We start from the raw sequence: 21312 nt of genomic DNA, 5'->3' as shown, positions 1-21312 counted from the left end.
TCTTGATCCTACTCTTTTCTTATGCCTGTGTATTTATACTTGCCTCTGGAATTTCCACTACATGCATCTGACAAGTGGGTCTTTGCCCACGAAAGCTTATGTGCCAATAAATCTGTTAATCTATAAAGTGCCACAGGATTTCTCATGGCTTTTGCAGATTTAGACTAACAAGGCTACCCCTTGGATACATTGAGCTACCCCTTGGATACATTGAGCTACCCCTTGGATACATTGTGCTAGGTGCTGCACAGACACAGAACAAGCCAGGCCCTGCCCCACAGCACTTCCATGCTGCCCACTGACATCTCTGAGCCCCTTCTTCAAGAATGTGATTCCACCTGCTTGTCCTCCTGAGGGGCAGGGCAGGGCTGCCACCCCCAGTGCACGGAGGGGGAATCGAGGCACGCAGGGAAGCTGTGGTACGACAGGGACTCGCGCCCCCCGTCTACCAAGTTGCAGACTGGAGCTCTAACCACTGGGAAGCCCATCCCCTCACTCCCTCTGCTTCCCGCCCTCCTTCCTCAGCCTTTCCCCAAGCTCGGGGCAGACCAGGGCTCCCCTGGCGGAGGAAGTGACAGCAGCGGGCAAAGCCAAAGGGCGACGCCGGGGGCACGCGGTTCGCTCCGCGCCCTCCCCAGAAGCAGCTGCCAGGCGCGGGGGAGGGAACTCGCCCGGCCCACCTTAAGCCGGCAACGCGGGGCTGCTCCGGGATGACCGTAGCGCAGCAGGGGGGTGTGGAGCCCGGCCCGGGGCTGCACCCGCCCGGCGAGCGACCTTAAATCGGGGCGGCCCGGGGGGGCTGTTCCTGCGCCCGGGTACGTGCCTGGAAGCCGCCTCCTCCGTGCTAGGCAACCGGGGGGGCTGCCAGCGCCAGGAACCGGAGCGGGAGCCCGCGCCGCGGCCACACACCCGCCGCAGGGGCCGGGCTGCAGCGGGCGGGCCGGCGAGCGACGCCCGGTCCCCCGAGCCGGCTGCCCAGGTGGGGGGCGCGACGCCTCCTCCTCCTCCTCCTCCGGGGGGCGGCCCTGAGCCCGAGCGGAGCCGGCCCCTTCATGCGACTCTTCCTCCTTTCTGTCCCCGCCAGCCGCCCGCCATGGAGCCCGGCGCCCGCCGCGCCCGCGCCCCGGCCCGGGGGCTCACCTGCCTGCTGCTCCTCGGCCTGCTCGCCTGGCCCGGTAAGTGATGCTGCTCCCGGTGGGCAGGCTGGCGTGAGCCCCCCCCCCCCGGGCTCTTCCCTGCTCCCCCCGGCTCTTCCCTGACCCCCGGGAGTGTCTGCCCCCCCGGCTCTTCCCTGCCCCCCCCCGGCTCTTCCGTGCCCCCCGGAGTATCTTCCCCCCGGGGAGTGTCTGCCCCCAGTAGTGTCTGCCCTCTTCCCTGCCCCCCCCCCCCCAGTAGTGTCTGCCCCCCGGCTCTTCCCTGCCCCCCCGGCTCTTCCCTGACCCCCGGGAGTGTCTGCCCCCCGGCTCTTCCCTGCCCCCCCCGGCTCTTCCGTGCCCCCCGGAGTATCTTCCCCCCGGGAGTGTCTGCCCCCCGGCTCTTCCCTGCCCCCCCCCCCCCGAGAGTGTCTGCCCCCCGGCTCTTCCCTGCCCCCCCCCGGGAGTGTCTGCTCCCCGACTCTTCCCTGCCCCCCCGGGAGTGTCTGGCCCCCCCCCCCAGCAAGCTTGTCTGTTGATCTTTAGCTGCCGCAGCGCCCTAGCCGGGGAGGGGGCACATTAAAGACGGGGGGGGGCTGTAACTGGGCTGCTGTGGGAGTAACCTGGGCGCTTCTCCCCTGGGTCCACGGGGGTCTGGCTTGCGCTGTGTAATGTGCGTGGTGGTGGGGGGGGGAGGAGTTGATTTTTCTGTAATCTAGAGATTGTGCCACCAGGTAAACACCCCCTGGTCTGGTGAAAACCGGGCACTGGGGGTTCAACTGGGCAGGGTTAGAACTGGCCCCTTGCTGGGATAGCTATAAGCAGCTAGTGCTTGAGGTGAGAGGGGTGGAGGGAGGGGGCACCCCATTTAGCAGTGAGAATTTTGGTGGAGGGCACTGGGATGCTACCACGAGTCACTGGTGCATATGGCTGCTGCGATCTGCAGGCTGGGTGAATTGGTCAAAATGGCACAAATCTGCCACTCGGACTGTGTTTTTTACACACCAACCGGCAGCCGCGAGGGCACGTATACGCAGGACGTGGCTCCTGGTTAACTCCAGGTGTGGATAGTCTTAGTCCAGAATAAGAGAATTCACATGGGGAATTATTCAGGAATGTCTTTAAATACATCCTATCATATTCCAGATTGATTTTCATGAGCCCTTTCAGGAAGCTGTAAAACAGGCACCGCTGTCATTGTCTGATTTCTTACACAGTCCTGCTAGTTGCTTTTTGCGTGCCGTACCCTCCTTTTTGCAGCTCAGAGTGTGCAAATCTCACTCACTTTGCACAATCACTGAATGCCCAGTCAGCGCAACTTTCACCACTTTGCATCCGTTTTCTGGCTCTAGTAATCCACCATGAAGTTTGTATCATAAGGGGAATTGCACTCACTGACTTGAAGCTGAGTTTGACCCGGTCTAGGCTAGGTACCCTCTTGCGGTGCAGCTGTGCTGCTGTACAGCTTCCTATGTAGCCATTGTATGTTGATAGGAGAGAGCTCTTCAGCCACTCCAATTAAACGACCCTCAAGGTGCGGTTGTAGCTATGTTGGCAGAATGAGCTTTCCCACCAACATAGCACTGTCCACACCGGCACTTTTGGCAGCAAAACTTATGGCAGTTGGGGTGTGGGGATTTTTTTCACACCCTGACAGATTAAAAAATTGCCAGCAAAAGTGTATAGAGCCCTGCAATTCGTATTCGTGGGCATCCGCACTTGTGGCTGCAGACATCCGTGGCGCGTTTTTGTGGATATGGTTGCGGATACAATTTTTTTCCTCTAGAATGGTGCAAATTTGCAGATAGCCACTTTATAGCCACTCCACACCCACAGAGGGGGTTGCAGATATCCCCGGACCATTTTTGCATATGTGAGCACAAGTTTTGTATCCGTGTAGGGCTCTGCTAGTGTAGACAAAGCCTAATCTAGGCACTTGTACTGTGCCTGGCTCACAATACTGACTCTGTCAGATGATTTGTTTAATGCTCACAAAAGACTTTTGAGCTCCGTGGACGGCGCTATCATGGTGCATTTCTTTACTCAATTTGTTTATTTCTCCTGCCTTTTGCACTTCCCTCTTTTCACTCCCTTCCCTCCATCAGTGTCAGTAAAAACTTCCCTCCTCCACCAAGAATAGAACCGTGTAGTTACTGTTGCATTTCAATGGTGCTTCGCTTGCAGCTGAAATGCTGTAATTTTATCTGTATCTCTCAGCATTAAAAACAACAAGGAGTCTGCCGACACCTTCAAAACTCACAATTTTATCATGGCAGAAGCTTGAATTGCAACTCACTCCTTAACCCGGCTCCCTCTCTGACAGCTCTGAGCAGTTAGTTAATCCACCACGGAAGGCCACTTGTGTGACCGAAATCAAGGCCTGGCTTTCTTAGGAAGCCTTTGTATGCTGGAGTAGCGAGCCCACACTAATGTCCAGCCACCTCTAATGCCAGTCCATGAGCCAGGCAATGTCATTGATCATGACTCAAAGGAGACAGTGAGAGAACCTCTCTCTAGTCTGTCAGCGAGAGGATTCTGTGCAAACTTTTCAGGGAGGGGTTCTTTCCACGGTGTCTGTCCATTTTCATACACTTGAATGCACTAGTCTGTGGCCACTGCTCAGTCAAAGGTAGACAGGTTCCCGGGAGAGCTGCCACGAGGTTTCTGAGTGGGTGGGAGGAAAAGACACAACCCAGAATATTTCTTTCCTGCCAAAAAGTGACACCAGCTGCTTGCTAGTAAAGCTGCCCTCAAACTAGAAATTTGCCAAATCAAGGCCACTACTGCCCTTCACCTCCCCAACAACAATTTTCCCGAACCGGGCTGCTTTCTCTGGATCCCATTTATCTAAGCATAAGAGATTCAAATCCACATTTCTGTGGTTCTGCCAGTGCTGTGGAGAAGGAGTGGGGGAGAATCACAAGTAAGAATTATTGAAGTGAAGAACATTGCCCTCATGAACTACACATGCTTTCTGCTCATACCACTCCTGTGAAATACACCCTTCCTGCAACCCTGCAATCCTGTCTGGGGCCCCATATAGCCCTGTGTAAATATATCTCTAGCTTTCTTTTCCTTTTTCTGACTTGCAAATGCCAGGCTCATTTATAGCAAGCACCTGCTAATTTTCTTAGCTGTGTAGCCTCATTGCAGAGGGAAATTTTAAGCATTGTAGCAGGGAATTATTTTTGGGCTCTTTCTCTAGTTGAAATTATCTCTTTCTAGTGACAGTGACACAGACTGCAAATATTCCAGCCAGCTGTGCATTTCTTTACTAGCGTGAGGTCCTTTCTCTTAGCAACACTCACAGTGCTGCTTCCAGTGTTGCTTTAAATTGCTTTTGAAGAAAAGCTATTTTTATGGCCCAGAATTTAGACAGTCGCTGCAGCTCTCCAGCAATTAAAGCTTAACCCATCCCAACCCACTTAGCATCCGTTACTTGAAAATCAGGAGAAAGAAAAAAATCATGACTCACAAAACAGGAAGTTTTAAACCTCAGGTATCAAAAAACGTACTGGTCTTCTAAGCCAAGCAAAAATCATGATGAGGCGATATGTTGCTGAGGTCGTGGTGTCGGACACACTGCTGTCTCCTTGCTGGGCTAGGAGTATCATTCACTCAAACCTTTGCCACTTCCCCCATTACATATTCTTTCCTGTATATGTTCTGGGCCAGTAAACTGAGGTTTCTTCCACACTTACAAGAATATTGAGTAATGTGATGCAATGTAGTGCTTTATTTAAAAAAAAACAAAAAAAAAAACCACTTTACCAGGATGTAAAATTTCAAGATTAGCAAAGTAGATTACAGCTGTTGGGAAGGGCAGGCCTGATCCTGGACTCGCCCTAAATACTAATTTTTTTAAAGGCATTAAAGGTTTCCTAAGAAAACAGGTTTTCTAAGGAAAGCATCAGTGGTGTACCTGGGAAGTGGTTTGTGGCTGACTGCGTGTTCATTTGGGAGAGGCATCTTGCCTTTCGGCTGTGGATCTTGGCTGTGTGCACGCATGGGTGTGATGCGGCAGAAGGAGCTCATGATCTCGGTCTCTGTGCCGTCTGCGTGTCACAGGATCGGTGTCTGACTCAGTAGCTGTGTAGCACAGACTAGTAGATGAAACTTTCCAAACAGCTTCCCACTCAGTGCCTCCGCGCTGTGCCGTAGGAGCCTTCGTGAACGGGGAGGGGTGAATTTTGGCCTGATTTTTAAATCCTGCTGGGTTCAAGAAGCTCACCTGTAGCGGTGCCTGGGTTCTGCTTTGGGGAGACAATGCAGAGGGGAAGAGATTATGGAGAAGTGGGTTTTAATAGTGAGAAAAATAACGAGAGGAAGAGAAAATGTCCAGTCACCAAGGGGTGGCGGGGAATGGCGTTCCAGCCTAAACTTTGCATTTTCTTTCTGGTAAGTTGAAGTGATGTTAAATATCAGTTCATTGAATAGTTGAGTAACCTCATGAATTCTTATTGGTTAGTCGACTACTTTGTAGTACCCGAGGGAGGGGCTGGCAGCCAGTGCGCTCCAGCCCCACTTCCGAGGAACCCCCTGCCACTCCTTGCTGCTGCCGCTGTGTCAGAGGCAGCAGTATGGGGTGCCAGGCAGAAGCTGGTCTGCAAGGGGAGCCAGTTTACAAACCAGCCCCCGTCGTAGACCGGCTGCCTGTCGCCCCGTGCTTCTGCCTCTGATACAGAGGCAGCAGCACGGGGTGGCAGCAGCCCCTGTCGAGGGATGAGCGAGGGGGGGGTGGTCATCTGTTCTAGACCCGGCACAAGCCAGAACTGAGTTGGGCTGCCTGCTAACCTACCTCCTAATACACTTTAAATGCAGAGCCGCAGTGAGGGTAGGTCCCGGACAAGCCAGGACTGAGCCAGGTTGCCGACCAGGGGCGGGTAGAATAAATGCATGTAGTCTATAGTATTAACCTATACGCTTTTGCTTATCGGTTAATCAACTACACTACTAGGTCCCTAGAAGATCTGAGGAAGTGGGTCTGGCCCACGAAAGCTCATCATCTAATAAACCATCTTGTTAGTCTTTAAAGTGCTACAATGTCCTGCATTTTGCTTCAGCTACCCCAGACTAACACGGCTACATTTCTATCACTATTCTGGTATGCATAGAGGTTTTCAGCTCAGCTTCCTCTTTTCTCATAGTGCTGAGGGCGGAAAAAGACTCACACTGATAGTTCAGAGACAGCTCCAAAAACTTCCAGACCTAATACTGGACCAAATACATCCCCTGAATACTCCGCTGACACCTTTAGACTTGTGCCAGGAATTAATTAGCCGGCTATGTCAATAGACACACAGAGAGAGGCCCATTTTGCACAGTGACAGCTGGGCACTTGTAAGATGTGTGATGTAAATACGCCTAGTTGAAGCTAGGAAATGCTAACATGGCAGATCACATCAGACGCCTGCGTGCTAGGCATATCCTGCAAACGCGTCTGAGCCATTGCAGTGCATCTTCATATCTGCAGTAGCTTGGGTTGGACCTGTAGAGCAGCCGGGTCATGGTAGGTGATGGAGAACTGGCAGATTTGGGAGATTGTGTGTGGGGTGAAGGCCAGATGCAAAGGCAACATTTGAAATACGTTCCCGAAGAGGGCACGGCTGTGTTGCGTTGACAGAGACAACTAGGAAACCGAAGCCGCCAGATGAATGCCTGGCAGCCAACAGCAGGGATGGTGTGAAGCAGTTTGTTTCACAGTTACACTGATGGTTCTTTGCAAAGTGCCAGCTCCAGCTGAAGCAAACAGCCACATCACATGCGGTGACCTCGCCAGCTGCGACAACAGAATGGGCCGTCCCGCGACAGAACGCGAGTCGCCCGTCGGACTCCGCAACAATGAACAGACTCGTTCCCCGCATTCTCTCTCCAGTTAGACGCTGACGGCCACTCGGATGCACATGTGTGGCCAGAATAGGGCTGGACGGGGGTTGGACTAACTGCCTGAAGATCCCAACTTCAAAACACAGATGGCTTTTGAGCTCCCAGAGCATGAAGGGAAGTTTCGAGAGCTCTGCCACTTCCTATCCATGCCAAGTAGCCTGAAGATGGGGGGCGGAGTAGGGAAATGCCATCCCAACTGAAGATTATGTATAGTGGGTTTCAACACACTGTGACCTAACAATTACAGTTCAAGGCCCAAGTTCCTTTCCCTAGGCTACAACTACACCACAACAGTATGTTGACTTAAGCCATGCAACTCCAGCAATGTGAATAACATAGCTGGAGTCAACATACTTTTAAGTCAAGTTACCACTGGGTCTACGGTCCACTGGGGGTCGACAGAAGAAACCCTCCCATCCGCTTCTGTTACTCTTCTCATCCAGGGTAGAGTAACAGGGTTGACAGGAGAGTGATCTGCAGTCGATTTGGTGGGTCTTAACTAGACCTGCTAAATGGCTCACCCACGGACCGATCTCAGAGTGTTGATCCAGGCTATCGTTTTGCTGTTGGTGTAGGCCTAGTTTTGCTGGTGTAAATCCAAAGTAGTTCCATTAGCATCTATGGAGTTACTCTAGATTTACGTTGGTGTACCGGAGATCAGGTTATGTACCTCTGGAAGTCTGCCTGTGCAAGGGAAAGAGATGAGCAACACGCAACTTGGCTGAATCACATCCAGACCAATAGATGTCTGTTCTCAGGGCTCCACAGACCCCCCCAGGATTCGAGCGCAGGCACTTCCCCCATCTTCCTCTTCTCTGGGTACAGTGCATGCCTTTCCGAGAGATCGACAGATGGTGAGAGGGAGGAGGAAGAAGAGCGCTCTCAAATCCATTACACGCTGTACATTCGACTAGCCTACACATTCCCTCTGCCTTGGGCTCCTGCTATCGACAGGTTCATTCCTACTGGGAAACTTTATCTAGGATCTTTCCTCTGGATGTAGTAGAATTTTGTTTTGCTGGCTGATGAGAGCAGCAGGAAGCTGTTTCAGACAGTTGATGCAACGTTGGAAACTTCCCCCTCTTTGGCAAATGCGATTGAATCAAATATTGCTGTGGCAAGCATGATGCAGAAGGGAAATATCTTCTCTGCAAACTTTCGTTGGAGAAATGCTGATACAAATGACAGGCTGTGGCGAGCATTTAGTTCCACTCCGGCGGGTTCTCCTCAGGGCCCCGTCCCCCGGTCAGGTTGTACCGTGCTGCCTGTCAGTATGGGAACCTAGATAAAATGGGAAGATCTCCAAGGCAAACTGCCACATGTCTACACTAGGAAACTATTTCAAAATTATTAAATTCCACTTAACTAACTCCTGATGTAACGAATTTGAAATAGCGTATCCTCGCTATGGGGAAGCATCGAAATGAGTCCAAGGCAGGCTCGGTTAACGTGGAGGCACTGCCTCAGACTTAGAGCCCCAGGAAGCACTGGGAAGTAATTCGTTCGAATGACTCTTATTTTGAAATAGTGGTACCGGAGCATCCACGCTCCCATTATTTTGAAATAAACCGTTCGGAATTAGCGTGACTCCTGATGAAATCTGTACTCCTGCTTTTCGAATGAATTAGCCCATTAGTTCAAAATAACGGGCTTGGTAGTGCGGACACTCCACTTAAGAATTCGACCTAAGGGGAGCTCTTTCGAATCAAGTCCTAGTGCGGACCAGGGCTGAGAGTCAGACCTGCGGGAGAATTGCTGAGCTGGGGTGCGAGTGAACGTTGCGCTGGGGAGGTGGACACCGATGTTCTAGAACTCTTTCAAGAAGAGGCTCTAGTCCTAGAAGTTGACAGAATGATGGAAACTCTTGTTTTTACAGTGGAAGCTGCATTCCTTGTTACTGCCAAACGATCGTGGCAGAGAACAGCTGTGCTAGCCTATGAGGTCCGTTTTCAAAGCAATTCGTGTGCGCCGTGCTAAGGCCCAAATTTAATACTACTTCTATCGTACTAACTGTAGACTTGTTGCCATGGCTTCTGGGAACAGTGCATATATCTACGCCTGACTCTTCGCCAGCAGTGCTAGCCATCCCCCCAGTTCTCCGTCCCAGCCTCTAGGTTTCCATTTGAGAAATGAGCCTCGAGTCCAGCCCATGAGTAGTCAGAGTGACAAGCCTGGCATGATTCTGGTGCTAGTTTGTGACGGCGTGTCGGGGAGACCCTGACCCTGCACCCCCATGCACAGCCAGATGTGACTCTCAGCCAGTCAGAGTAGGTTTTACTGCTTCTCAGGGACACAGCGCAGCATGAGAGCGATGTTAGCTCAAACACCGAGAGCAGATAGCCTTATTCCTCTCGGGGAGGGGAGGAGGGCTCACAGGCCCCCTTTCCTGCTCTGTCTGCTCTCCTCATCCTACCAGCCGGGCCTGCCTCACCCCCACAGCCACTCCTCACTCGCCCCAAGCAGCCCCGCCTCCTCCATCATCCTCCTTCCAGGCCCAAGGTGCCATGTGCTGTCGCCTGGGCCTCAGGAGGTGACAGACTGCACATACTTCCCCAGTGTGTCACACCCAGCCTCCCCCTCCTCATGCAGCCAGTGCTGCAGGGCCTGGGTAAACTGAGGCATGCACACTCCCACGCACAGTGTAACTACAGAGCAGCATAAGACAGTAGGATCACATAGAACCCCATAAGACAAACGGTGAATGCAACACCAGAGTGAACATAGGATTACAAAAGTAGACAGCACCCCCACTACGTCACACAGCTCCATGGCAGGGAGCCACCCACCAAGGGCGCCCTAGCTCCATGCCTCGAGAGCGTATGTTATGGCCACTTCTTGCACCACAAAGAGGGGAGTGAACCAGAGACCTCCAGAGCTAAAAGCCAATGCTCTCTAGAGATTTATATCCTCTTCTACACTCTCCAACAAGTTACACATCGCTCTAGTTCAGAAAGAGGGCACCAGAACTGATGGAGAGGTATGGAACAGGTCTCAGAGGAAGAGAGATTAAAAAGACTGAGACTTTTCAGCTTAGAAAAGAGGATACTAACAGGGGGTATGATAGAGGTCTATAAAATCATGACTGGTATAGAAAAAGTGTATAAGGAAAAGTTAGTTACTTGTTCCCATAACCTAAGAACTAGGGATTACTAAATGAAATGAATAGATAACAGGTTTAAAACAAACAAAAGGGAGTTTTTCCTCACGCAGTGCAGTCAACTTGTGGAACTCCTTGCCAGAGGATATTGTGAAGATCAGGATTGCAACAAAGTTTTAAAAAAAACCTGAAATGCATAGAGGTTAGGTCCATCAATGGCTATTAGCCAGACAGGTAGGAATGGTGTCCCTAGCCACTGTTTGTCAGAGGTTGGAAATGGATCACAGGGAGGAATCACTTGATTCCCTGTTCTGTTTACTACCTCTGGGGCCCCTGGCATAGGCCACTGTAAGAGGGCAGGACACTGGGCTAGATGGACCTTTGGTCTGACCCAGTCTGGCCGTTCTTATGTAGTGACTGTCAGCGAGAAACTCAGCCGGTGTCACCCATTACGGAGCTGCCTAGAGAAAGGGCTTATTTGAGAGAGGTAAGACAAAGACCTGCATGAAAAACAGCCACTAGTGAGGTGGGAGAGATGCCCCCTGTGTTTCAAGGCGATTGGTTGGTGCCGTGATTTATAGAAATGGAACAGGCGCTGACAATACCTGCATATGCAGCAGAGCTGAGTGACCGTTTCATGGCAGAGAGTTGACGTGCAGCGCTTGGCCTCCCTGTGTTCGCAGACACGGTTGTGATGTCCTCGCGCGCGGTGGCTGTAGGATTCTTGCTGCTTTTTCCTCGTTGAATTGATTGGTTTGCTGTAGGGATTCTACCGTCAAACTTCAAGCTGTTGCGTTTGCTCAGAGGGTCACAAGCCGCTCACCATGGATTCTATTTCCTGGGAGACTGTAGGCGGCTTGGAGAAGCTGGTGGGGGGAATTGCCTCGCAGGAGGCAGCCGGGGGGTGGGGGTGAGAGTCGATACTGCAGAAAGCTTTGGGATGAGGATCTCTTACTTTCAGGGTGGCACAAGTCTTGCTTCAGGGAAATGAGGCTGTCGGAGATACTGGCGCAGAGCAGAAATGTAACTTTCCCTGTGTATGCACACCAGTAACTGCCTGTGTGCAGACTTCGCTAGGACGGACCAGTGTGGTGAGATGCTTATCTGGGCTGCTTAGCGGGCGGTGTTACAGGAATGCCCTATCTGATCTCCTACGCTCAGAGATCAAGTGCCAAGATGCACAGCTCATCTGTGTCAGCTCTTCACAGCCTCCGAGCTGGGTTCTGGGGCTTGAGGAACACTTGTTCCAAATTGGGTCTTACAAGGAGGAGGGAGGAAAATTGTTCTCCTGGATCTCTGAGGATACAGCAAGCAGCAATGGGCTTCAATTGCAGCAAGGGAGGGTTAGGTTGGACATTGGGAAAAACTTCCCTACCTGGCAGGGTGGATAAACGCGGGAAGAAGTTGCCTAGGGAGGTTGTGGGGTCTCCATCTCGGGAGATATTTCAGAGCAGATTAGATAGGCATCTATCAGGGATGATATTCTAGACGGTGCTTGGTCCTGCAGTGAGGGCAGGGGGCTGGACTTGATGACTCTCGAGGTCCCTTCCAGTTTTAGTGTTTTGTGATTCTATAGCATTCTTTCTGCAGAGACTGTGCAAATGCACTAGGGATGTAATAGGATAGTTGATTAACCAATTCACTGATAAGAAAAAGTTTATAAGTTAATGCTACATGCATTTCCCCCAGTCCCCCGCCAGTAAATTTTTTAGCAGTCTGGCTAGCAGCCCAGTTCAGTCCTGGCTTGTGACAGCTCTGGGACCCATACTTGCTGCGGCTCTGAATTAAAGTGTGTTAGGAGCCGGGTAGGCAGGCAGCCCGGCTCAGTTCCGGCTCATGCCATGTCCAAGACCTACCCCCACTGTGGCTCTGTGTTGAAAGTGCATTAGGAGCTAGGTGGGCAGGCAACACAGCTCCGCTCTGGCTTGCAATGGGTCTGGGAGTGCAACACCCCCCTCCCCAACAGGGGCTGCTGCCGCCACCCTGCAGTGCTGCCTCTGTATCAGAGGCAGCAGCATGCGGCAACAGTCAGCTGGTCCATGAGGGGAGCTGGTTTTTAAACTGGCTCACCACACAGACTAGCTCCTGCGTGGCACCCTGTTCTGCTGCCTGATACAGAGGCAGCAGCGCGGAGTGGCCAGGAGGTCCTCGGAAATGGAGCTGGAGCGCACTGGCTGCTGGCTCTGCCCCCAGGGACTATACAATAGTCGACTAACCGATAAGAATTCATGAGATTACTGGACTATTCAATTAACCGATTTAACATCCCTAAAACGCCCAGCTTAAAACTGGCTCTCTGCCCATGAGCACACGTGCGGCTTGCTCACATTTGCTTTCTGTGAACATCCATTTTCACGTGGCTCTGAATGGCTGGCTGCTTTGGAGCAGTGATATCCGTGCTACTAAGGGAGGCAGGTCTGAGTCGAGCAGCTGATTGTGTGATGTCTTGCTTCACAGGCATTTACAGCCGAGATTAATGTTCTCTCCTTACCGCTCGTACGTGCCCCAGTCTCTCCACTAAGCAATTTTCTGTCCTTTAGAGAATTTCTCTCCCACCCCAAAGGGACACTGCAGAGAGGGACACTGCTGTGCAAGGGTATCTGAGAAACGCAGTGACAAAGTAACATTGAACGTTGTAGGAGCCCAGAAATACCAGACTGGCACCACTCACCGCTGCATGAAATGCCTGCGATACTGAGCTTGCACATTCTTCATTCCCAACGAGCATCTGCTGACACGGGAGGCTTTCACCTTTCAAACGTTGTGGGTTTTGGACACAGTTGTGTCTCAATATCAAAGTGCTGACGCTGCACCAGCCCCGTTCTGTTTTGGGGAAATATCAATGTGCAGATGTTCTTAGACACATCCAAACCCAAAGCAACCAACCAAAAATGGTTGTTTTCACACAAATAACCTCTGGAACTCACTGTCACAAGAAATATTGATGCCAAGAATTTCTCAGATGTCAAAGGCTTGAGACTGTAGATGCATAAACAATGGGTTACGGTAGAGGAGACCAATTATTCACGATAAAAAGCCTGTTGTGGCAGGACCTCAACCAGCCATTAAGTAACAGGGTCTAGTGGTAAACTTCCCCTCTGGTAAATCATTGCATAATTGTCTAGCACAGGGTGTCTTGCACCATCCTCTGAAGCATTTTGATATTGGCCATCATCAGACATCACGGTGGGAAAGTGCTTAGCATTATACTGGTTTCAGCCTAGCTGCAAGTTCCCTGTGCTGAAGAAATCATCTGGCCTCTACAGCAATTGTGAATCCCTTTACTGTGCTGGAGCAATGCAAAGAGAACTCTTCACAGGGCAATACTGAGTCCAAGTCTTTCATTTTCTGGTGGGGATATAATTTTCTGGGGATATTTTCTGGTGGGCAGTTCCTGCACGACAGACAATTGCTGGATTCAGGCAGCAAGAACAGACCTTACTGTGAAATGTTGTTTAAAAGCTCATCACAGCTAACACTAAGCATTTCCTCAAGCGATAACTGCTTTCAGATTTGGTTAAACAGAACTTAACACCATTTGTTATAGTGTCATCTGTTGACTCCCAGTAATAATGTGGTAGGCAGTGATTTACTCTAACTGTGAGTGTCATTAACATCCACAGAAGCTGTGCAACTAAATTACATTTCCCTCCATGCAGCATTTAAAAATGTAACCTTAACCAACGGCATGTATAGAAGTCTTGTTCAATTCAGTTTCAAAAACTATTGGCACAGCAAGCGTGACAAGTGTTGCCCAAACTAATACATCAAAGTGTCTGTGTAGGGTACCAAAACATCTCTACCTATATTGCTGCTACTTCTACATGTCTTCTGCTTTAAGACACGTAGTCAACCAAATTGCTCCAGATAGTGAAGACCAAAGCAGACTGAAGAGCTTCAAAAAGATCTCACCAAACTAAGTGACTGGGCAACAAAATGGTAAATTAAATTTAATGTTGATAAACAAAGTAATGCACATTGGAAAATATAATCCCAACCATACATACAATATGATGGGGACTAATTTAGCTACTCCTCAAGAGAGATCTTGGAGTCACTGTGGAGAGTTCTCCGAAAACATCCATTCAGTGTGAAGCGGCAGTCAAAAAAGCAAACCATGTTTGGAATCCTGAAAAAAGAGATAGAGAATAGGACAGAGAATGTCTTATTGCCTCTATAAAACCATGGAACGCCCACATCTTGAATACAGAGGTGGTTGCCTCATCTCAAAAAAAGATATATTGGCATTGGAAAAGGTTCAGAAAAGGGCAACAAAAATGATGAGGGGTTTGGATCGGGTCCCGTATGAAGAGAGATTAAAAAGACTTGGACTTTTCAGAGGAGACTAAGGGGGGATAAGATAGAGGTCTATAAAACCATGACTGGTGTGAAGAAAGTGAATAAGGAAAAGTTATTTACTTGTTCCCACAACACAAGAACTAGGGAGAAACTAGGGAAAACAAAAGGGAGTTTTTCTTCACAACGTTTTCTCTGGCAAGGAGTTCCACAGGTTGACTGCACTAAGTGAAGACTAGGACATTAACGGTTAAAAAAGGAGCTAGCTAGATTCCTGGAGGTTAGCTCCATCAATGGCTATTAGCCAGGATGGGTAGGAATGGTGTCCCTGGCCTCTGTTTGTCTGGAAATGGGTGGCAGGGGAGGGATCACGTGAGGATTCCCTGTTGTGTTCCCTCTCTCTGGAGCATCTGGTATTGGCCATTGACAGCACACAGGACACTGGACTAGATGGACCTTTGGTCTGACCCAGTCTGGCTGCTCTTATGTTTCTACGTTCTCCTTGACTACAGCATTTTTCATGATTTCTGGTAGTTGTGAGCTCTGACCTTGCAGGCCCCACTGCGCCTGGGCACTGCACCACTTAATGTATTTTAAATAACCAGGTAGCTGAATGCCATGGAGTTACAATGGCGTTTCATCTAAGGCTGCTTTATTATCATCATCATCATCATTCCTTTTGGAAGGTAAATCGGAACGGTCGGGATGTTTTTGGAGATCTCAGAAAAAGTTCCCACAGAGCTGACCAGTGCAAATACTTGCTTCTGCACATGCATGTGGACACACACGCAGCCTTGGGATGAAAATGCACATTTGTCTCTGTCACGGGGTTGTATGCTCACTCCTCTCCTCTCCCCCGCCCCCAGGGAGGGGTCCCTACGGCTTTTAAAGTTACACTGCAACCCTCCACGTCCAGCAATTTCTCTTCAGTCTTAAACCCCTTGCCCTCCTGTTATGATCATAGGACTTAACTGCAGCAGTTAGCACTCAACACCCCTCTCACTGAGGCAGTGCGGCCTAGTAGCTGGAGTCAGTATAAAGCAGGTACGGACTCCACTGGTTAGAGTGGTGAGGCAAAGGTAGGGGGGGGCATAGGGAGACCCGGGTCCCAGCCCAGGGCCCTAGTAGCAGAGGCACAGGCCACTGCTCGCTTAGCGGGGAATCCCCCCAAAATACGCTGAGCTTGTCAGGACTCAATCCCCCGCCCTGGGCTACTTCCTACCGTACTCTGCTGAATTCCTTCCAGGGTCCTTCCTCCAGCCCTTCTGTAGCGCCAGTGTCCTGCTGCCTGGATTCCTGGGCCCATCTCTGGTGGGTCTCCTGCAGGAGTTCCAGTGGCTTCTCCTTCCTCCTGGTCCTCACCTGGGGTATTCACATCTCGCTGGCTGGTTTCTAGTTCCCGGTCTCTCTGGGCCAGGCCTCCTCCAGGCTTTTATACTCAGGCTGCAGTCTGAGCATGCTCAGCAGGGCTTCTACAGCCAAGTAAGCCTGTTTAAGCCCAGCTTTCGCAGTCCGGGGCTGGTCCACCCCTTCCCAGTCTCACAAAAAGTAGATAATTCTGTGCTGAAGTGCCCGCTTGCATTAACTAAGGCAGCATACTCAGCTTAATTGGGAAGCTGCTTTACTGGGGTGTCTCCTAGGGAACAGACAGCCTATTGGCAGTGAATGGTAGTAACTTCTGGTTAATTGGGAAGCATCGGCATAAATATCACGGCTACTTAGTGCCAAATGGCGCTTCCTGGATCTGCTATTCTAAGATCCAGTATTTGGATTCAAGAGAATCCCAAGTAAAGATTTAAATGCAGGAAATAAGAGTTAAGGTTGAAATTAATAGGCAGCAATTAAAGCAGAAGGAGGGATTTCTTCACTAGGCATACAGTCAACCTGTGGAACTCTTTGCCAGGGGATATTTTGAAGGGCAGAAATATACAGGGTGTCCCCGATAAATATCCGTTCTGCATTAAAGTTGACGTTTGTAGGAATTGATGCATGTTAGATCCTCCCATTCCCCACTTTTAAGACACACACACACACACACACACACACACACACACACACACACAAAACAATTTGTGCAAATGGAAGTCTGTTGTGGGAAAAAATTCCCCGCTTTACATTGTTTCACTGTAAGTCCCAAGTTTTTTGTGAGACTTATCGCAAAGACGGCCTGTACTTGGATTTTTAAAAAAAGAGACGTTCATAGAGGTCAGGAGCATCACTGCCTGTTAGCCAACATAGTCAGGGACACAACCCCTTAAGTTTGCCGGGTGTCTTTTTAAATGGCCCATCCAGCTTGGCTGATTGAGAAGAAATAACACCAACCTGCCTCGTGGGGCTGACACAGGGATCAACACATTCTCTTCCTACAGTGCATTGAAATTGTAAAGCTCGCTGTAAAGGCTACAGTAGTAAAAGGCATCTTTTGGACTTGAGGGAGTGTGGGTACGTGCCCCTGGGGCAGCCCCAAAGGTGGCAGAAGAGACCCACTCTAGAGAGAGTATCCGCCACATCTGTCACATTTAAAGGTGATTTTTGAACCTTTGTGCTTTGTCTTGTGTGAGCTCTTTTCTCTACTAAGCTGGGTGGCTTCCGCTCATAACTCCAGAGGCTTTTGTGAAGCTCTTGTTTCCAAAGGTTGCGCTCTGGAGTGTATCTTCCTATTTGTTCACATCTATGTCCATTTTTTGGAGGCCTTATTTGCATGCATCTTTGAAACACAACTTGGTTATCCCGTGGGTTTTTCTCCACGTGCTGTTAGCCATAGAGCAGGGGTGGAGAACTTAAGGCCTGGGGGGCCAGATGCAGTCCCCAGCTTGCCTGGATCCAGCCCTGAGGCTTGGGGCTCCCCCCAGTATTGGGGAGCCCACGCTGCAGAGGGGTAGTTTTTTTTCTCCCTTGTGTGCAGCCCCCGATTGATTTTTCTGTGGGTCAGTGGCCCCCGACCCAAAAAAGCCCCTCCCCCCAGGAAGTGCCGACACCACCATTGAACAGTTAACCAGAACCTGTAAGCATCCGCTGTTTACCAGTTAACCTTTCACACTCCTAGCTGGATGCACTCTGATTTTCGTGGGTTCTCTCCGTTGTTTTACAATAGCCTCTTGTTCAGCCTCAACCTCGCTGTGGCACTTTTTTCCAGTGCGGGTGCTGGGTTGTCTTTCAAGTGGAAGGTTGAGCAGCTTCCTAACAAATCTCATGTGCAAGTAGATTTGCTTAGTTGAGGAACCCAAAGCTTGGTTCAGTAGCAGGGAGATGATCCCAAACAAAGATGGGGCTAGCACACAACCTTCCTTAAGTCTGCTTTGAATCTGGAAGGCCTCCCAGAGAGAGCCGTTCTATTGAACTGTGCCGTACTCCTTGTCAGCGAAGGATCGAATCCCGCTGGGGGGGCGATGGTGTATATAGTCCACTTCTGTTCTCAAAGTCAAAAACCTTTGTGAGATTGACGGAGGCTGAGTAGAGGGGCTTTGTCTTCTTCTCTGCATTCCCCTTGGAGTTGTCTCAGTGAGAAGATCGTATTGATAATAGACCTTTCAGGTCTGAATTAGGGATGTAATGTAGTCAATTAACCAATAAGCAAAAGCTTATAGGTTAATGCTATAGACAACATGCATTTTCTCCCCCCTCCTCAAGTAAATCTTTTAGCAGGCTGGTCAGCAACCTAGCTCAGTCGTGGCTTGCCACGGGTCTGGGACATAGCCCTGCAGCGGCTCTGCATTTAAAGTGTATTAAGAGCTAGGTTGGCAGGCAGCCTGGCTTACTTTTGGACGGGGGCTGCTGCCACCTCACGCCGCTGCCTCTGTATCGGAGGCAACCTGGTTGTGACAGGCAGCCGGTCTGCCAGGGGAGCTAGTTTTTAAACTGGTTCCCCTCGCAGACCAGCTCCCACCTGGCACCCCATGCTGCTGCCTCTGATAGAGCGGCAGCAGCAAGGAGTGGCAGGGGGTCCTTTGGGAGTGGGGCCAGAGTGAACTGGCTGCCAGCCCCACCCCCGGGTACTATAGAATAGTCGACTAACCGATAAGAATTCATGAGGCTACTTGACTATTAGATTAACCGATATTTAACATCCCTACTCTGAATCCACGCTGTGATCCAGGATAGATTCAGTCTGCAAGAGTTTGAAGTCTGTTCCGGACAACTCAGGCAAAGGTTTTTCCGCTAATAGTAAGAAGGGAAATGCTACAACAGTTGTTACAGTCGTTCCTGTCACCCTTGTTTTTCAGAGCGATAATGCTGGCGTCTCTCATTTCTAGTGGTACTTGGCCTTCTTTCCAGCACAGGCAAAGCTACTCCTGAAGGATGTTGCAGTGAAGTAGGCCTTAGGAGCTCTGAGGGTATTCGATCTTTCCAGAGGCCTTTCCCCTCAAAGAGGTTGTTGACGGCAAAGCTAAGCTCCTTGACACTTGGTCCATCGCCAGTTTGGTTCCTGGCAGGCAGGCTGTCGACGGCGTTGATGGCAGCATTGGCCATGATATTTTCCATATTGAGTATCAGAGGGGTAGCCGTGTTAGTCTGAATCTGCAGAAGCGGCGAGGAGTCCTGTGGCACCTTATAGACTAACTGAAGTGTTGGAGCATAAGCTTTCGTGGGCAAAGACCCACTTCGTCACATGCATCTGATGAAGTGGGTCTTTGCTCACGAAAGCTTATGCTCCAACACTTCAGTTAGTCTATAAGGTGCCACAGGATTCCTCGCCGATATTTTCCATGAGAGTCAAGCTCAGAGTAGTGTTCTACCCTGTGAGGCATCTGCTTGGGGCGGTCACTGCTGGTTTCCCATGTTGATTTCAGTGGGGCTGTCATCTTTGAAGTTGGACCCAAGTCTTTTGTGAGCCCATCAGGCATGTTTCCGGTGTTGCCCATGTCAGCTGCCACTTTGATGCTTTCACATACGTGCAACCATTAATCATTGGTGCATCATCAAGCTGCTGGTTGTACTTTGGTTCTTGTCCCTCTCTTATAAGATCTTTTCCATTAGGATAGTGATAGAAATGTAGCCGTGTTAGTCTGGGGTAGCTGAAGCAAAATGCAGGACAATGTAGCACTTTAAAGACTAACAAGATGGTTTATTAGATGATGAGCTTTCGTGGGCCAGACCCACTTCCTCAGATCAAATAGTGGAAGAAAGTAGTCACAACCATATATACCAAAGGATACAATTAAAAAAAAGAACAAATATGAAAAGGACAAATCACATTGCAGAACAGGAGGGGGATGCGGTGGGGGGGAGGGGGAAGGAAGGTAAGTGTCTGTGAATTGATGATATTAGAGGTAGGGAGAGTGGGATGTTTGTGAGTTAATGGTATTAGAGGTGATAATTGGGGAAACTATCTTGGTAATGGGTGAGATAGTTCAAATGTTTGTTAAGTCCTTGTTGGAAAGTGTCGAATTTTAACATGAATGACAGTTCAGAGGATTCCCTTTCAAGTGCAGATGTAAAAGGTCTTTGTAGCAGAATGCAGGTGGTTAAGTCATTGAGAGAGTGTCCTTTCTGGTTAAAATGGCAAGAAACTGTTTTTTCTTTGTGATCTTGTCTGATATCTGTTTTGTGGGCATTAATCCTTTGGCGAAGTGTCTGAGATGTTTGTCCAATGTACATAGCAGACGGACACTTTCGGCACATGATAGCGTAGATTATATTTCTGGATGCGCAGGAATATGTATTCTTGATCTTATAACTCACTTGGTTATTTTTGAAGTCTGTTCTCTGAGGTCCCGGTATGCTGCATTCTTTTACATTAAGCCCTGCCCAGGATACTCCATCCTCCCCCTGTCCCAGCCAGCCTGAGCTGCACGTGTTCCAGTAGACGCCCGAGCCAGGAAAAACAGAAAATACCAAACATTTCACATGTCCGGTATTTTCTGAATTTTTTTTACTGGGCAGAAGGCCCAGATACTGGGCTGTCCAGTTCAATACCAGACACCCAGCAACCCTAGCAGGAGCTGGTGCAGAGCCTGAGAGGGCGGTATCTGGGGGATGGGGATTGAAGCCACCGGAGCCCAAATATAGCACCCAACCACTTAGGGCGCTCTAAAATGTGGAGCAGTTTGGTGCCCCAGATTTTGCAGGGCATTGTGTCCAGCTCTGTGTACAATCAGTATTGTGTCCAGTTCTGGGCACCACATTTCAAGAAAGATTTGGGGAAGGTCCAGAGAAGAGCAACAAGAATGATTAAAGGTCTAGAAGTCATGACCTAGGAGGGAAGAAGACTGAAAGAATTGGACTTGGTTAGTTTGGAAAAGAGAAGACTGAGAGGGACAGGATAGCAGCTTTCAAGTATCTAAAAGGGTGTTACAAGGACAAGGGGAAAATTTGTTCTCATTGGCCTCTGATAGGATAAGAAGCAATGGGCTTAAATTGCAGCAAGGGAAGTTGAGGTTGGACATCAGGAAAAACTTCCGAACTGTCAGGGTGGTTAAACACTGGAATAAATTGCCTGGGGGGGGGGGGTTGTGGAGTCTCCATCACTGGAGATATTGAAGGGCAGTTTGGACAGACACCTGTCAAGGATGGTCTAGCTGGTGCGTAGTCCTGCTGGGAGGGCAGGGGACTGGACTTAATGCTCTCTCCCGGTCCCTGCCAGTTCTAGTGTTCTAGGATTCCATGTATTTTATGAACACCCGGCAACCCACCCTCCCAGCTCCACTTCTGGGCTCCTGACTTTAGCCCTGCAGGGGGCACTAGAGTTCGGGGTTTCTGCCCCATCAGGGCTCAGGGCCCCAGGTTTCTGTCCTACAGCTCCAGAACTTGTAACTAAGGCTATGTCTACACTACAGGGTTTTTGCACAAAAACCTGCGGAGCAAGTGCGTTTTTGTGAGTAAATTTACAGTGAATCAACAGAACAGAAGGGTTTTTGCAGTATAGGTATTCCTCTTTCTACAAGGAATAACTCCTTGTTG

The 21312-nt window shown here is 49.9% G+C and overlaps 2 protein-coding genes across 3 annotated transcripts in view; one reads left to right on the top strand and one right to left on the bottom strand.

Moving 5' to 3' along the window:
- The window catches only part of LOC142818826 (signal-regulatory protein beta-1-like), a 105020-nt gene extending 103925 nt beyond the window's left edge, over window positions 1-1095 (bottom strand). The window contains exons 1-2 of the mRNA XM_089769813.1: window positions 1086-1095; window positions 681-774 (exon numbers count right to left, since the gene is read on the bottom strand). Of these exons, the coding sequence (XP_089625939.1) occupies window positions 681-774; window positions 1086-1095 (104 nt within the window). The remainder of the gene's footprint in view (window positions 1-680; window positions 775-1085) is intronic.
- Window positions 536-21312, top strand: part of LOC142818822 (tyrosine-protein phosphatase non-receptor type substrate 1-like) — a 36128-nt gene continuing 15351 nt past the window's right edge. Inside the window, exons 1-2 of one of the 2 annotated variants that reach the window (XM_075900912.2) lie at window positions 536-815; window positions 1085-1175. In XM_075900912.2, coding sequence (XP_075757027.2) covers window positions 1094-1175 — 82 coding nt within the window. In that variant the 5' untranslated portion in view covers window positions 536-815; window positions 1085-1093. Of the gene's footprint in view, window positions 980-1084; window positions 1176-21312 lie in introns of both variants that reach the window. The other variant, XM_075900913.2, reaches the window with a different exon arrangement.

Source organism: Pelodiscus sinensis, chromosome 17 (genome assembly GCF_052426305.1).
Source record: "Pelodiscus sinensis isolate ZL-2025 chromosome 17, ASM5242630v1, whole genome shotgun sequence".
NCBI classification, from domain to species: Eukaryota; Metazoa; Chordata; order Testudines; family Trionychidae; genus Pelodiscus; species Pelodiscus sinensis.
Note: the sequence above shows the minus strand (reverse complement) of the source record. Positions and strands in the feature narration are given on the sequence as shown.